This window comes from Alternaria ventricosa (genome assembly GCF_023758065.1).
Source record: "Alternaria ventricosa strain BMP 2768 chromosome Unknown scaffold_1, whole genome shotgun sequence".
Lineage (NCBI taxonomy): Eukaryota > Fungi > Ascomycota > Dothideomycetes > Pleosporales > Pleosporaceae > Alternaria > Alternaria ventricosa.
In genome coordinates, this window is record NW_026055681.1 from 1,052,313 (window position 1) to 1,069,063 (window position 16,751).

Sequence of the window (16,751 nt, forward strand, 5' to 3'; positions counted from 1 at the left end):
TAAGCTGGCACCTGGCATAGCAGAGATTGCTGACGCAGAAATAGCTGGGGCAACCGCTCCAGTACTAGCAAGGTGGGTCGGCGCAGTGGAATTGACGGGCGTTGGGCCGGCCATCCCTGGTAGTGGTGTGATTGGTGAAGGAGGGACAACAATCGCAGGTGTTATCGCCGGAGTCGATGGTCCTGAAGACGCCGGAGACGGCGCATCCACGACCCACATGCGATGCGAGCGGGTTGCGACTAGCTTGGCCACAGTGTGTGCGAGGGTACTGAATGGGTTGACGTGGAACACGGGGAAGGAGTCTTTGCCGTCATTTACTCCCCGTTCGGACAAGATGACAGATATGAAGTGAATACAGGATGAGCGAAGCAGCGGGAGAGATGTGGATTTGGTCAAGAGCTATGAACCAGCGGTTAGTCGCGGAACATGAAACTGCACAGACGAGACTTACCCGAACATCCACATGGGATATGTTGCCGATGACGTTGTTTTGTGCGTCCAAGACTGGGAGTGACGACACGCCTTCGTTGTTCATGAGCTCCAGAGCCGCCGCAAGAGGCTTATCTCCACTAACATCCAGTCAGCTTTGTGATTTCTGCGAACCCGCGCTATGCTTACTTGATGGCTAGAACGGTCTTGGATCCAAGGTTCAGGTCTTTGATTAGCTGTGGGTACAGCTGGTTTACGCCTGGGAAGCTCGATCGGTTCTCCCAGAAGAATTGCACCAGTCTTAGTTGGGTGAGTATGCCCTTGACGTTCGATGTGCCTTCTTCTGCGACCAACACTCTATGTACACCGCTTCCGAAGACTTCTATGGCTTTGGACAGATCCGTTGTCTCGTCGAGAGTAATCAACGGCTCCTTTCTGCCACCAACCTCTTTTACGTCTTTGAGCGGTATGGGCTTTCCTTCTCTTCCTTTCTGTGCAAGCTCGTCGAACGAGGCGATGTCGCCTTCTTCGGGATGCGCGAGGCCGACTACGAGGAGGAGGTACGCGTTCAGGTCGCTGTAATCGAAGGTCCCGGTCGCATGCCGTGTGTTTGCGTCTTCGCGCAGGAGGACGACATTGGGGGCGCCATGTTTGACTAGTATCTATGCAAATCAGCCCGTGCGCATGAAGATAGCTGCACATAACCCACGCTCGTCGCATCCTCAACGCTGGTATCGTACTCGACGAACCTCACCAGGTCAGGATCGACAATCTCTCCCAGTCTGACAGTCTTCCAATCGCGTCCCTGGAACTTTGGATCACCACCCTTGGTTGGAGGGTTGTTGAGGAGGTCTTGTAGCGCTTGCTGTGTCAGCGAAGGCTGCCGTGACGCGCGTGGTGATGTGGGCGTTCCTCGCATGTGCTCCGCGAAGCTCGAACGGTGGGACGATGCCGGGCTGGGGCTGGAGCCCAATTTGAGCGCAGTCGGAGGTGTGCGGCCGATGGAAGATACGGAGCTGTTGAGGGGCGTGTCCTTGACGTCAATAGCGTCCGTGGTGTCGTGGTCTGCCATGGTGACGGCGGCTATGTTTTGGGGTATGCGGGGCTCCACACAAAGTGTTTATCGGAACGCGTGGGTGGGTATGTATTTGAATGCGCGTGATGGCTAGATGCTCTAAATGGTCTTGTCGCAAGGAGACGAGCAGTCGCGCGGCTTGCAGCTTCAAGTTGGGCTGGACTGTGTTTGCGGCATGTGAAGTGCAATGAGGTGGGGAGGGCTTGCCTGCAGATGCAGAGCCCAGAAGATCGTCTCCTGCCTGGTCAGGGCACTTGGGCCGCAAGCTGCAGCCAAAATGCGGGGTGTGATTCGCTGCATACCATTACTATCAACCGTGTCGCCCATGATTGCGCATCGACTGACACAGCCTTGCGGGGTTACAGACGCGTCCGCGAGTGACGGCGGCGGAGGGGCGCTCCAAGCCATTCAATCGCGTGCTCGACGTCATACTGAAGTACTGAGAAACCGGGGAAGCATGCCAATCGCGCAAGGGGTCCAAGGCTCTAAGCGGTGGTCAATCATAGTAGCATTGCATTCATAAAAAAAAACTCTTGTACGCAGCCCTCGGGCTGGTTGATTTCCGCCCATACTAACATCCTGAACAATTGTCAAGGAATAGCCTTCCGTGACCCATCACTCAGGTTTTGCCCAACGCCCGCCTCAAAGCATGACTCGAGTGAAACAAGAAACATTTCCCTAAGCGTCCTTCTGCTGCTCATAGTCCATGCCAGCATCTTTGTCAGCTTGACGCTGCGCCATGCGCTCGCGAATGGCGTCCCCTGAAGTAGAGTCTCCATCACGGCCACTGGCGGGGGGCGCATGGCTCGCTGTGTCGACGACGTTGTCATCGTAGGTCATGCCGTTCATCATGCGTGCTTCCTTCTTCTGTTGCTCCGTGCTGGACATGGTCTGCGTGGAACCAGAACTGACAGGCACGCTGACACCGGACATTGGACTGGTCGGCGTCTGTTCTCGCAAGTAGCCCGGCAGAGCGCTTGCCTTTCCAACAGCAGGGCTGCCGAGTTGACTATGCTGCCGAGCTGGTGTGCGCGCACCCTCGCCGAAACCAACAAGAGAGGCGGCTTCGTCACTGAAGCCCCCGATGCTTGATGTGTCCATGTCCTGGTCCTCGCTCATGCGGTCCGGCTCGTAGACATCGCTGCCACTTGCCCACGTCGTGCGACCGCCAACGGATCCGGTTGCGCTGGCACTACCAACCGTGCTGCGCTCACGGAAGAGCTGCGGCTGGTTGTTTGCGTCAAAGTAGCCTGGGGGAGGATTGGCGGCGCTGCCTGGGTTGAGTCCTTGGGGAGTGCGGCCCGACACTGCAACGCGCTCGAGACCGGCCAGGCGCGAGATGCGGTCGGCACGCTCAGCTTCAGCAGGATTCCGGTGGTGAGGGAAGTGACCGCGATGTCCGTCTTTGATGGCGACAGTCGAGAGCTCAGACATGGTCGTGGTGACCGAGTTCGGGGTACCTCTGTGTATACAGCGTCAGTCCGACTATGACAATGAACCCCACCAAGCGCATATGCCTTACGGAGCATCACCAGGCGTCTCGTCGCCAGACGGCGGAGGCGGCAGGTTGATCAAGGTGGGCGCGTTGGTTGCCATTGTGATTGTATGGTCTGGATTGGTTCTTGCTATGTTCTGTGAGTGGTGGATGGCTCAGGAGAAGTACGGTAATGTTTTAGGAAGTCTGGTTACAAGGAGCCCGGGCCCCGTGACGAATGACGTAGCCGACGGACTGGTAGCGCTTCAAACAAAGCAAGGGCAAAGATGCTGATCACGCCTTCTTGTAACAGATTAGATGTCTTTATGCGATCGACAGTCAGCTTAGATGTGTAATTTACACTGACTGGAGTCGACTTTGAGATAGTGTCGCCGCCTCATTCTTGGGGCCTCTGGCCGTTGGCTAGGTGTTTCTTGACGCAGGGTCTTCTTGCCCTAAAATTTACCGAGCCGCTGATTCGCTACCAGGGCAGTGGTTGCTTCACTATCGCCTCTTCACCTGGCTGTCCTGCGAACTATCTCAGAAACGTGCTTCAATTCTGCTACCACGTTATTTATGCCCAAATAATGAAACAGCTGCAACATCCTGTATACACACAGCCCCCCTGCAATATCTCATACACCATGACAGCCCAACAGTCTACATAACCGTACAGTTGGTCGCGGGCTTGTCTGTATACTTGTACTTGTAATGGCTCTTATGCCTCCTTCTCTTTCGCCTGCCATCGTGGTATCCGTTGCAGTCGCTGGCATAGCCATCATCGTAGGCACCAAATCCGGTATCGTACATCATCGGTTCATTCATAACCATCGCTGAACCGCCCATCATCGGTCCGTTCGTGATCATTGGAGCATGCGATATCATGCTTTGAGGGCCATAGGGGCCAGTGAGGCGGTGGTCATAGGTAAAGCCCTGATTCATGGGAATCAAAGCACCAGACATGGGTCCAGAAGTGATCGCTGGGCCTCCCCACCCACCAGACATGAACGGTGCGCTGCCCCACTGACCCGGGATCGCGTAGTTGCCGCCAACGTGGTTTCGAAGCATCTGGTTACAACCCCAAGGTCCCTGAACCATTTCAATTGTCTCTCGATCTGCAAATCCGCCGTTGCAAATAGGACAGGTGTATGGCGGTGCAATTAGTGTCTGATAGGTTTGGCGGTTGGGGCAATTCAGGAGATCAGAAAGGAAGCCGCAAGGTTGGCTCATGGAGATCCAGGAATGACCGCATGTTGGCGAGTCGTATAGAGTGCAGCCGCACATGTCGGACAGATGGAGAAGTTGCACAAGGTGTAGATCTTGGGTAGTCAGACGACACAGGTCGAGTATTGATAGTGTACCACCCTCAGCAAGATATGATTAGGCCAGGAAAAGGCGTTGATAGCTGCGATGGGCTGAGGAGAGCTGCAAACCGTGAAGCGAGGACTCTTTGAAGGAGTGCGATCATGGAGCGACAGACGCGGGCGTAGAGGACACTGGAGACTGATCTGATATTGCTGATATATATAGTACATCCTGGAGTGCGATGTGAAGCATCGTGGCTTTTCGTGTTTACGCATTCATCGTTGGGAGTGAAGTCTGCCACGTTTGCCCCTTGATTGTTGTTGAATTCCAGGTTGTGATCAACGCGTGGCGCGATCACTGTTCTTTGGGATCCTTCTTGTCAAGCAAGTCAACCACACGCTTTTCTTCGGCATCGGCGTCCTCCTGAGCCTGGTTCTTGATTTGTTGCATGAGCTCGTACAGCTGACCAATTTGTTGATCTATGATCCAGTCAGTAGGCAACGTTTACACATGTTGGTAAACCTACCGCTCATCTTGTCAATCTTTGCTTTGTCCATCTTGGCTTCCTTCCATGAATCTCCTTCGAGCATTTGACAATATGTTTGCCATTCCGATAAAAATCCGATCTGTCCATGTCAGAAACTGTGATGCATAGCCATCACCCTGAATTGATCGCAACTCACTATTTGCACGGGGTTGTCGATGTCCCTGTGCGCTCTGAACTCGGCCTTGACGTACATGTCACCAAGTAGTCGCTCTTCCACGCCCAGCCTTTTCCTATGTGAGCGTAGCAGGCGACGGTAAAGCGGTATTGGCGGCAACAAGGCAGCAGGTGCTGGCCTAAAGGGTCTAGATGCTCCTGCATCTGTTGCTGTAGCTAGTAACCGCGTGTAGGCTCTCATACTGGCACAAAAATCGGATGAAGCTTCAAAATATTGCGACAGAGGAACTGTGATGCATTCAAGAAGTGATGACCTCAGCCTCGGCTCTACTCTAGACTAGGGTGCTCCTTCCATTCCAATTGGCCCACACCGACACCTCCGATCTCAAACAAAATCGTAACCATGCTGCCAACACCATCAACAGCCCACGTCTGTTTTGATCGCGTGTACGAACCAGCCGAAGACTCATATCTGTTACTCGATACGCTCTCTTCTGCGTCGGAAACCGCATACCTGAAAGAGCGATTTGGCGATGCTTCAACGACCCCGCCATTGGTGCTTGAAGTGGGCGTAGGATCAGGCGTCGTATTAGCCTTCGTCGCTGCGAATGCAAGCACCATATTCAGTCGCCACGATGTGCTGACACTCGGGGTTGATATAAACAGCTTCGCCTGCAAAGCTGCTTCTCGAACAGTCCGCGATGCCATCAGAGAGCGGGAGAATGGACGCTCGGTCTTCATCGATGTCGTGAACGGCGACTTAGCAAGTGCTATCCGACCGCACTCTGTCGATGTCTTCATATTCAATCCACCATATGTCCCAGCTGAGTTGCCCGATCTGACGAGCCACGACAAGTACAACACTGTGCCGGAAGGAAAGACAGCGATGTCATTCGAACAGGATTCGTACCTTCTAGAGCTGTCGTACGCCGGAGGCGAGGATGGCATGGTGGTAACCGATAGAATGTTGGAGCAGCTACCGGGACTATTGAATTCGGATCGAGGTGTCGCATATGTGCTATTGTGCGCGCAGAACAAGCCGGAAGCTGTCAAACAGCGGATAAGAGATTGGGGTCCGGGCTGGATGGCGGAGACGGTAGGATCGAGCGGAAAGAAGGCGGGTTGGGAAAAGTTGGTGATCGTAAGAATCTGGCGAGACACAGAGTGAGGAGGAAGCTGTGCCTGGCACCAAGAACGCGAGTGGACTTGGTTCAACTGAGGGTTGAAGCGTGGGCAGCGAACCTTGCGTCCATCTCGACCAGAGTTGACCTTCGATCAGGATAGTGATTGTGGTGGGCCGACTTGACCACTCGATTTTGGTAAGGCAGGAGAGCGAGCGTCAGCCTTCGTTATTTTGGCGTCTTCTTGTCGTCCAGGTCAAAAGCCTTCGTGACGAGCAGCGATAGTTCGGTAGTGGTAACACGCTTGATATCCCAGACGTTTGGCTTCCAGAAGAAGGCTTCGGTTTCGGTGCGTTCAACACAGTGATCAGCCTCAGCAGCTGTTGTTACTTTGCGCGTGGCCGTTGTTGTGATGGATGAGATACAGTGGAGATAACCCTGGCCAGCTGGAGGAAGAGTGGAGTAGGGTTGGGAGTTGACGCAGGAGTGTATGGGTAGATAAAGAAACCGAGCTCCCGGAGGAGGTTTTGTTGCGCGATATGTTGTCAAGATGAACAAAGCCAAATAGTAGCACATACATCGTTTCATACGATTTCGTGTCACATCAGGACATATCATACATATTCTTATACACAACTATACGTGAGATTGCCCGTTCCCCAGCGCCCTGACTGCGAAACACTACCAGAACTTGACGTTCTTCTGGTACCAATAACTCCAGCTCTTTCTCCTCTCCTCTTCTGCCTTCCGCTCCATTTCCAGTCGATCTTGCTCTTCCCTCGCCCTCCGCCGAGCCTCCTTCTTTGCCTCAATACTCGCACGCTTCTTCTCCATGAGCTCTTGTGCTTGTTTTATGCCGGCCTTTTCCTTGGATCTGTAGTACTGGCATACTTGGTAGGACACGACGGAGACGCCACACCAGGTTGCTACGGCCCAGTTGGATGATGTGATGACCGGCTCTGTCGTGCTGTCAGTGCATTGCCCTACAGTCCAACGTAGAAATGTCCTGTCACGTACTCCCTATTATAGCGGCCAAACTTCCTCCTGCAAAGCCAGCTGCTAGTCCTTGCAATTGACTGTCTCGTACGCAAGGTCGCTTGTGGAAGTTCAAGTAGTACTCTGGCCCAAGACTTCGTACTGCGTCGATATATGTAGGGCCGCCATCTGATGTCTTTTCTCCGCCTGCTGTATGCGCTGTGCCTCCGGGCATAGTGTTTGCTGGCGCGCGGGGCTTTGGTGGCAGCGCATTCAAATCGACGGTATTCCGCGTGTCGTCGGCCATGATGGTGTGACGGGGGGGATGTGGGAGAAGGGCGGGGAGGTAATGTTCGCGCGCGTTGTATCTATCGGAGATTCGAGGTGAGGTTTCGTGTTCGTGGTTGCTGGTATTCCGACGGTGGTAGGGTGAGTCGCAGTTAGTTCACATTCTCAGGATGCGGAATAGGCCCGAAAATATGCAGCATGTATGATCCCACGAGATCGGGGACAGGGTGTGGCTGTGCTCAGCCACACCAAAATCAATCTACCGAGACGGGGAAAGCGCAAAACACGCTCGAGCGCGTCGCGTCCAGCATTTGCCGATGCACCCTTTAGGACTGCGAGACCCTCGACAAGACACTCCCACCGCCAATTGTCGATACCCCGTCTTTTCGCTCTTTCCTGTCCCAATGATACCCTGACCTGCATAATTAGCATTTAATACTCTTTTATCTTCTGCCACCACACACCATGGCGCCACGACGCGCAGGTCAGCCCTTCCGCCGGGTGGGCAAGTTGGGCAACACATCCTACGGCCCACGGAAACCCAAGACGGTTGATGCCTCGTCACTCCGCAGCGGCGAGGGCACCTCGCAAAACGAAAAACTCGAATCCACGCGCCTCGCCCACCGCATCGATGAGACTATGGGCTTCGCACGCTTCGACTCCGGCAAGAAGAAAGTGGGATGGCTTGTCAACATGCATTCGACAACAATAGAAGACGAGGATGTACCGGGTGGCAGAGCCGGCGTAGACTTTTACTTCATTGGCGACGAAGGTGACACATTCAAAGCGACGCTCGAATACGACCCATACTTTCTGCTGGCGATCAAGAAGGGCAGGGAACAAGACGTGGAAGAATACTGCAAAAAATCGTACGAGGGCTTGATCAAGTCGATCAAGACGGTCGAGAAGGAGGATCTGAGCATGCCAAATCATCTGACAGGATACCGGAGAAAGTTCTTGCAACTCACATTCGCCAACGTAAACGACCTCTTGGCTGTCAGGAAAGCGGTCGCACCAGTGGTAGAGAAGAACAAGAAGAACGTCAATGCGATGGATACATATGCCGAGGTTGCAAAGTGAGTCCAGCTCGTCCCCTCTGCGTATACAATGGCTAACACGCACACAGTGGCAACGGCGCATTTGACTTTTTTGATAACGACGAGTACGAATACGAGAAACGATTTACGACCACCGTTGACGCGAGCGATTTCATTTTAGACATTCGGGAATACGACGTTCCCTACCACGTACGAGTGGCTATCGACAAGGACGTTCGGATCGGAAACTGGTACACTGTCGAGGCCAAGCATGGCGTAATCAGCATCAAGTGCATAGAGGACCGCCTTACACCAGCGGATCCCGTCGTCATGGCCTACGATATCGAAACAACGAAGCTCCCGCTGAAATTTCCCGACGCAGCCATCGATCAGATCATGATGATATCGTACATGATCGACGGTCAGGGATTTCTCATCACCAACCGCGAAATCGTATCAGAAGATATTTCGGACTTTGAGTACACGCCAAAACCAGAATATCAGGGTCCATTCATAATCTTCAACGAGCCGGACGAGAAGGGGGTGCTGGAACGTTTCTTCGAACACATCAAGGAAGCTAAGCCAACAGTCATGGTCACCTACAACGGAGACTTCTTCGATTGGCCGTTCGTCGAAGCAAGAGCTAGCGTACAGGGTATCGACATGTATCAAGAAATTGGGTTCAGAAAGAATAGCGAGGACATCTATCAGTCAGACTATTGTGCTCATATGGATGCCTTCTCTTGGGTCAGTCGAGACAGTTACCTACCTCAAGGAAGTCGTGGTCTGAAGGCTGTTACTATGGCTAAGCTTGGATACGACCCCGACGAGCTCGATCCGGAACTCATGACACCTTATGCAGCTGAACGACCGCAAACACTTGCAGAGTACTCTGTCTCCGACGCTGTCGCGACCTACTACTTATACATGAAGTATGTGCACCCGTTCATCTTCGCTTTGTGCAAGATCCTACCACTCGGACCAGACGACGCGCTGCGCAAGGGTACAGGTACCCTTTGCGAGATGCTTTTGATGGTGCAGGCATACCAGAAAGGCATCGTCCTACCGAACAAGCATCAGGCGCCGAAGGAAGCTTTCTGGGAAGGCCATCTTCTGGAGTCCGAGACTTATGTTGGTGGTCACGTCGAAGCGCTGGAAGCTGGCGTGTTCCGAAGCGACATCGCATATAATTTCGCTGTCGACCCTACGGCTATTGATGAGTTGCTCCACGATCTCGATGCGGCGCTTAAGTTCAGCATCGAGGTTGAAGAAAAGAAGAAGATGGAGGACGTCGTCAACTACGATGAGATCAAGGCCGAGATCGTTGAGAAGCTCATGCAACTCAAAACTACACCGAATCGTAACGAGCGACCCCTCATCTACCATTTGGACGTTGCATCTATGTATCCGAACATCATGACAACTAATCGTTTACAACCCGATTCCATGATTGACGAGTCAAATTGCGCGGCTTGCGACTTCAACCGCCCAGGAAAAACGTGCGATCGCCGAATGCCATGGGCTTGGAGAGGTGAGTACCTCCCAGCTAAACGCGACGAATACAACATGGTCCGAAATGCTTTGGAAAACGAGCAATTCCCTGGAAGATTTCCCAATTCGCCAAAGAGAACATTCCAAGAACTGTCGGAAGACGAACAGGCTACTCTGATTAGGAAGCGTCTGACCGACTACTCCAAGAAGATCTACCACAAGGTCCACGATGCTACGACAATCGAGCGAGAGGCCATCATCTGTCAGCGTGAGAATCCATTCTACGTCGACACCGTCAGTGGCTTCCGTGACCGACGTTACGATTTCAAGGGCAAACAGAAGGTCTGGAAGGGCAAGACGGAGGCACTCAAGGCAGCCGGCGCTCCTGCTACCGAAGTTGAGGATGCAAAGAAGATGATTGTTCTGTTTGACTCTATGCAGTTGGCTCACAAGGTCATTCTCAACTCCTTTTACGGATATGTCATGCGAAAAGGATCCCGTTGGTACTCCCTCGAGATGGCCGGTGTCACTTGCTTGACTGGTGCCCGCATCATCCAATTGGCCCGCTCTCTAGTCGAGCGCATTGGACGACCCCTGGAGCTTGACACCGACGGTATCTGGGCTATTCTACCAGCGACCTTTCCGGAAAACTTTGCTTTCAAACTCAGCAACGGCAAGAAGCTGACGATCTCGTATCCTTGCACGATGTTGAACCACTTGGTCCACGCGCAGTACACCAACCACCAGTACGAGACACTGGTAGACCCAGAAACCTTCCGGTACGAGAAGCATAGCGACAACTCCATCTTCTTCGAAGTCGATGGGCCGTACAAGGCTATGATCTTGCCGACATCGAAGGAAGAGGATAAGAACTTAAAGAAGCGTTATGCTGTGTTCAACCACGACGGTAGCTTGGCAGAACTGAAGGGTTTTGAGGTGAAGCGTCGTGGTGAGCTAAAGCTCATCAAGAATTTCCAGGCTCAGATCTTCAAGTTCTTCTTGGAAGGTACAACACTGGAAGAAACGTATGGAGCCGTCGCGAAGGTCGCCAACCGATGGCTCGATATTCTCGACACTCGTGGAGCGACACTGGCAGATGAAGAGCTCATCGATCTCATTGTGGAGAACAAGAGTATGACTAAGACGTTGGAGGAGTATGGAGCGCAAAAGTCTACTGCTATCACAACTGCCAAACGTCTCGCTGAGTTTTTGGGCGAACAGATGGTGAAAGACAAGGGTCTAAACTGCAAGTACATCATCTCCAAGACGCCCAGGAACGCTCCCGTCACTGAACGTGCCGTTCCTTTGGCGATCTTTTCGGCAGAGGAAACTGTCAAAAGGTACTTCTTGAGGAAATGGTTGCGAGACGATCCTGGGGAGATGGACCTTCGATCTATCCTTGACTGGGATTATTACCGCGAACGTCTGGCGTCTGTCATCCAAAAGCTCATTACCATCCCTGCAGCATACCAGAAAGTCCGAAACCCCGTTCCCAGGGTGCCGCATCCTGATTGGCTTGACCGCAGGATCCGTCAGAAGGAGGACAAGCTCCAACAGACAAAGATGACGGATATGTTCAGCAAGAAGGTGTTAACCAACGGCGACGCCAACGTTGCGAACAACAAGCTGTCTGGGGATTTCGAAGACTTCGGCTCTGCAAAGCTAACGCAGAATCAATCCCAGATGAAGAAGGGCATAGTCACTAAGATGGTGGCGAAGCGCAAGGAGCCCGAGCCTGCAGTACCTATTGTCGACCCATACGCCGCACTTCCCAAAGTCATGCCGAGCATCGATGAAGACTATTCCGGATGGTTGATGTACCAGAAACAGAAGTGGAAGATTCAGCGAGAAGCACGGAAGCGCAGACGACAGCTGTTCGGAGAGAAGGCTGTTGATGCGTCCGATGCGATCGGTAGCTTTTTCCGGAACCAGGCTCAATCTTTGTACATCAGTACATGGCAGCTTGTTCAGCTGCGACCGACCGAGACGCCAGGCGAGGTCAGAGCTTTCATTCTGATCGACAAGAAGATACACGCCCTCAAGATCATCGTGCCTCGACAATTGTATCTGAACCTGAGGAGTGAAGATCTTCCAGATGTCTCGATTAGTGGGTGCTCTGTGGAGAAGGTCGTCAACCATTCTCTGCCGAACGGGCATCCATCGATCCATCTGTTCAAGCTCCAGATGTCGGAAGAGACATACGTCCAGGAAGCAAACAGTATCTCAGCATTGTTCAACCATTCCAGTGTCGAAGGCGTATACGAGAAGCATGTGCCACTCAATATACGAGCCATACTTGAGCTGGGTAGTACCTGCACATTCGACGAGTCGCAGAAGGGTGTGCTCGGAAAGGGTCTTGAACAAGGTTTCGATCTGTCGGCACTGCGAAAGGTGCCGACAAAAGAGCCATACCTGGCTGAGGCACCGTTCAACTATCTATACCTCTATCACGTCAGCAGCGGAGACCGCAACATCTACGGTATCTTCTCAACATCAAAGAATGAGGCGCACATCGTCATCCAGAACAAGTCCAAGGATTCTCAGGGTATGCCTAACGTCGACCGCATCTACCGGGATGCACTGCAACGACGGATGGAAGACAGCAATGGCGAACCGTGGCAGACTATGATCGAGTACCAGGATGACATTCATTTCAAGACAACGATGGTGACTACAAAGCGGAAGGCCCTTCTTGAGGTCGGGGACATTGTCAAAAAGATGAAGGCAGACGAAAGCGGGCCCATGATTGTGGTCATGCAGTCGCCAAACCAGGCTCTTCTCTCCCACGACATTCCTATCCTTAAGGAACTACCCATCTTACCGCTTCACCCTGATGAGACTGATAAGCAACTACCACCACTCGGCTGGCAGGCGTTCATTGCCAGGCGACTAGTAGGCCACTATCTTGATCTTGGGTCCTGGGTTGCCCATCTGCTGGAGCTTGCTCGCTATGGAGACGTTCCGCTCTGCAACCTGGAGAGCAACGACCCACGCTTCCTGATCGATATCGCATATGCACGACGCTTGCAGAAGGAACGAGTGATACTCTGGTGGTCTGGTCAGGCGAAGCCAGATCACGCTGGGTACGAGAAGGATGACATTCTTGGGCCCCTGGAGACGGTGGACATGCCGTCGGTAAACAACCCAGGTACATACTCGTCAGTATGCATCGACATCAACCTTCGTAACCTCGCTATCAACACCATCCTGTCGTCGTCTCTGGTCAACGAGCTTGAGGGTGCAGACTCTGTTTCCTTCAACCCATCTTATGATTCTACGGGTGACGGCTCCCACGTCATCGTGTCAGACAACGCCTTTGCAGGCGCCGGTATCACCGTCCTCCGAGAGATGGTAAAGGCATGGTGGGTTGAAGCTGTTCAAGCCGGGCACGGCTTTAGTATGGCTGATGTCATGGTCCAACATCTCGTCCGCTGGGTCAGCAGTCCGGGATCGTTCCTCTACGACCGCGCACTACACTACTATGTCCAGATGATGTCGAAGAAGACGCTACAGCAACTCATGACGGATTTCAAGCGTGTCGGTTCGCACATCGTATTTGCTAGTCCGAACCGCCTGCTTCTCCAGACGACTAAAGCTGAAGTGGGTAACGCTTATGCGTACAGTCAGTACATCATCAAGACGATCAAGTCGAAACCGCTCTTCCAGTTCATGGAGCTTGAGATCAAAGAATACTGGGACTACCTGGTCTGGTATGACGAGTTCAACTACGGAGGCAAAGGATGCAATGAAGTCACCGAGGACGAGACACAGCCGGTTGAGAACATCATGTGTTGGCAGCTTGCACAGTTCCTGCCGCCGAAGTTCCAGCCGACCTTCAACGATTGGGTCGTGGAGTTCATAGAACTCATGCACGCACGAAAACGCCCTGGGATTATGGAAGACGGCTCGACACCCAGAGTCACCCAGATCCCGCTCCGACCACTTACTGTCGATCCGAACGAGCAAACGCAGATCCTGCCGAAGCAGTTCACTAGACCTCTGTCGAAGCAGATGAACGTTTTCGCCAAGAAGCAACACGCAGAGGTCTTAGATCCCCTCTTCGCTTCCGACTATGTCTTCCCCGAGCTTCCGGGCTCGCATCTCAAGCTCACGAATCCGGTCTTGCAACTCGTCAAGAGCATCATGCAAGTGCTAAGTCTGGATCGTGCCATCTCGCTCGAAGCGCGTGCGCTGCGAAAGGAGTTACTGAACCTCTTCGACATTCGCGAGTTCAGCGCAGAAGCTAGCTTTACCAACCCTAGTGCCGCCCTCGTCGTCCGGGGCGTCATCTGTGATGATTGCACATCTTCGCGCGACCTGGATCTCTGCCGCGACTCCTCTCTCCTTCCAGTCATCCTTCCCGACAGCGACGCCGCCCCCGTCCTTCCCAAATGGAAGTGCGACAACTGCGAGTCAACCTACGACAAACGACGCATCGAAGAGCAACTCGTCGGCGAAGTGCAGAAGATGGTACTCGAGTGGTGTACGCAAGATCTGAAGTGCGGCAAGTGCAAGAGGCTACGCAGCAATGAGTTTATGGAACACTGTGCTTGCGCAGGCGAGTGGGTAGCTACGAAGAACAAGCAGGAGATCAAGAGGAAGATGAATGTGTACGGCAATGTTGCAAGATTCTATACATTGGGCATGTTGGAGGCTGTTGTTGAGGAGTGTTTGGAGAGTTTCTGAAGGGCATGTGAAATTGCTGTATGATGGCGATCGATCGGTACGGCGTTCTTGTCTTGGGCATGTGTGCGGAATCGGGGCGCGCGGCGTCCTCGGTCTTACTCCGCATGGGTTTTGATATCTATTTCCCGGGCTTTTCCTGCCCTATAGCATTTAGAGGCGTTTGGAGCGACTAAGTGGGGTAAAGGTCCTCCATTCGTCCACTTCGCGTCTTGTTTATCCCGACGTACATGTATCAACCAACCCTTGTAACAATCTTATCAGCTCATAAAATCACGACCCTTGCGCACTCCCAATTTCTGATCAACAGTGATGAGCAGCGATCCGAATCCAAAAAGCCAAGAAAGGATTACGTTTGAGACATGGGAGTTAGGAGCGGGGCTTGCGTCAACTTGATCCTGGGATGCCGTGCGAGCACGCCATTCGGGGCTAAATGATCGCAAACAACAACATGGATTCAGATATGATGCGATAACATCAGAGTGAGGGGATGAGGGGGAGACGAGGCTTAGGAAGGCAGGGATCGATGAAAATAAAAGTATATATAGACAAATCAATCTTGCTTTTACGTGTTTTCACCGGCTTTTGTGTAACACTCTTGATCAAATCCATTCGAGGTATTGAAGAGACACACATACCCAGCTCCTCAAGATCCCACTTATCCTTTTCAAGACCGAGCTCCTGCCGTCCAATTGGCTCGAGATCCTTCACCAAAATGGCACCAGCACTCACTTCTCCCTCGCCTAGTGCACCACACACACTCTCCGACCCAACCACTACAACCACAAAGAAAGCCCCCAAATCCATCTTCCCAGATGGAATACGCACATCAGGCCAACACGAGCCCATCTACTCCCTCTTACAACCCTACTCTGCCTTCCCGAAAGAAATCACCGGCCCAACAGCATGGAGCAAAACAGACTACGCATCCAACCCCGAACGCTGGACGCACATTTTCTCAGCCGACGAAGTGCGCGAGATGAGCGAAGCAGCTGATGGCTTCATCGCCTCTGGAACACCCTTGACCGGTATCACCAAAGATCTATTCCCACTACCCAACTTCTCCAAGTTCCTTGAGCCGTTGCGGAAAGAATTAATCGATGGAAAGGGTTTTATTCTCTTCAAAGGTATGCCTGTTGAGAAGTGGGGCAACCAGAAATCTGCTGTTGCGTATATGGGTCTCGGAACGTATCTAGGTTACTTTGTGAGTCAGAATAGTCGGGGTCATGTGCTTGGGCATGTGAAGGATCTGGGTGAAGATGCTACGGCGATTGACAAAGTGCGGATTTATCGGACGAATGCCAGGCAGTTCTTCCATGCTGATGACGCGGATTTGGTGGGATTATTGTGTGTGGCAAAGGCGTTGGAGGGTGGGGAGTCTGATCTCGTAAGTCTGATGCAATTTCCAAGACCTCTTCCAAGGTATGCGGTCTTACTGACTTGCCGCGTGTACAGGTCAGCAGCCATGAAGTATGGAACGATCTTCAGAAGAACCACCCTGACGTCGCCGAACTGCTCACACAACCCATCTGGTACTTTGATCGCAAAGGCGAGACGAGCGTAGGACAGAAGGAATGGATCAAAACCGCCGTATTCTACCTCGAGACGGGAGATAATCCAAGGGTCTACAGCAAGTAAGCAAGCGCCCAAGGAACCATAAATTCCGCAGAATTACAGACTGACAGAAGCGTCTACAGATTCGACCCCTACTTTGTCCGTTCCTTGACCCGCTTCTCGGACGCAGGTCTGATCCCCGCTCTTTCCGACGCCCAAGAACGCGCCATTACCATTCTCGAGGAGACATGCCAAAAGCATGCGCTGCACATGATTCTGGACGTGGGCGATATCCAGTTCCTGTCCAACAACCACATATTCCACGCCAGAACAGCGTACAAAGACTATGCGCCACCAGCGCCAAGGAGGCACTTGATGAGGTTGTGGTTGAGTACGCCGGAGGGCGAGAGTGGATGGAGATTGCCGTTCCACGATAGTAACGAGAAGAAGAGGGGTGGGATTCAGGTCAACGATACGGCACCCGTCGCACCGTATGACGCGGAGTAATCGGTTGTCGCATGTGGTTCGTAATTATCTAGCTCTGTAAGTAGCTTGCGAATGTTTGTATAGCAAGGAAAATCGGAGATTCGCAGAAGACCATAAAGTGTTGCGATTCAATGTGGTATCATTCTTCTCTCGAGGCGCGACTTTTGCACCA

At 52.7% G+C, this 16,751-nt stretch overlaps 7 protein-coding genes across 7 annotated transcripts; 3 read left to right on the forward strand and 4 right to left on the reverse strand.

Annotated features, from left to right (window-relative positions):
* Window positions 1-614: 614 nt before the first annotated feature.
* SDS23 (cell separation during budding) lies at window positions 615-1,501 on the reverse strand (the record flags this gene model as incomplete). Its single annotated transcript, XM_049338314.1, has 2 exons — window positions 615-1,091; window positions 1,139-1,501. 2 exons carry the CDS (start codon window positions 1,499-1,501, stop codon window positions 615-617), a joined length of 840 nt encoding a protein of 279 aa, XP_049204199.1.
* Window positions 1,502-2,182: 681 nt separating this feature from the next.
* On the reverse strand, window positions 2,183-3,100 carry J4E93_000355 (uncharacterized protein; the record flags this gene model as incomplete). Its single annotated transcript, XM_049338315.1, has 2 exons — window positions 2,183-2,966; window positions 3,027-3,100. The coding sequence occupies 2 exons, from the start codon at window positions 3,098-3,100 to the stop codon at window positions 2,183-2,185; spliced, it is 858 nt and encodes a 285-aa protein (XP_049204200.1).
* Window positions 3,101-4,637: 1,537 nt separating this feature from the next.
* J4E93_000356 (uncharacterized protein) lies at window positions 4,638-5,185 on the reverse strand (the record flags this gene model as incomplete). Its single annotated transcript, XM_049338316.1, has 3 exons — window positions 4,638-4,762; window positions 4,810-4,909; window positions 4,967-5,185. 3 exons carry the CDS (start codon window positions 5,183-5,185, stop codon window positions 4,638-4,640), a joined length of 444 nt encoding a protein of 147 aa, XP_049204201.1.
* A 162-nt stretch (window positions 5,186-5,347) lies between these two features.
* On the forward strand, window positions 5,348-6,112 carry J4E93_000357 (uncharacterized protein; the record flags this gene model as incomplete). The annotated part of the gene is made up of 1 exon (XM_049338317.1): window positions 5,348-6,112. One exon carries the CDS (start codon window positions 5,348-5,350, stop codon window positions 6,110-6,112), a length of 765 nt encoding a protein of 254 aa, XP_049204202.1.
* A 634-nt stretch (window positions 6,113-6,746) lies between these two features.
* J4E93_000358 (uncharacterized protein) lies at window positions 6,747-7,347 on the reverse strand (the record flags this gene model as incomplete). The annotated part of the gene is made up of 2 exons (XM_049338318.1): window positions 6,747-7,024; window positions 7,083-7,347. The coding sequence occupies 2 exons, from the start codon at window positions 7,345-7,347 to the stop codon at window positions 6,747-6,749; spliced, it is 543 nt and encodes a 180-aa protein (XP_049204203.1).
* Window positions 7,348-7,793: 446 nt separating this feature from the next.
* On the forward strand, window positions 7,794-14,542 carry POL2 (DNA polymerase epsilon catalytic subunit; the record flags this gene model as incomplete). Its single annotated transcript, XM_049338319.1, has 2 exons — window positions 7,794-8,404; window positions 8,455-14,542. 2 exons carry the CDS (start codon window positions 7,794-7,796, stop codon window positions 14,540-14,542), a joined length of 6,699 nt encoding a protein of 2,232 aa, XP_049204204.1.
* A 712-nt stretch (window positions 14,543-15,254) lies between these two features.
* Window positions 15,255-16,600, forward strand: J4E93_000360 (uncharacterized protein; the record flags this gene model as incomplete). Its single annotated transcript, XM_049338320.1, has 3 exons — window positions 15,255-15,926; window positions 15,995-16,173; window positions 16,237-16,600. 3 exons carry the CDS (start codon window positions 15,255-15,257, stop codon window positions 16,598-16,600), a joined length of 1,215 nt encoding a protein of 404 aa, XP_049204205.1.
* Between the last annotated feature and the right edge of the window lie 151 nt (window positions 16,601-16,751).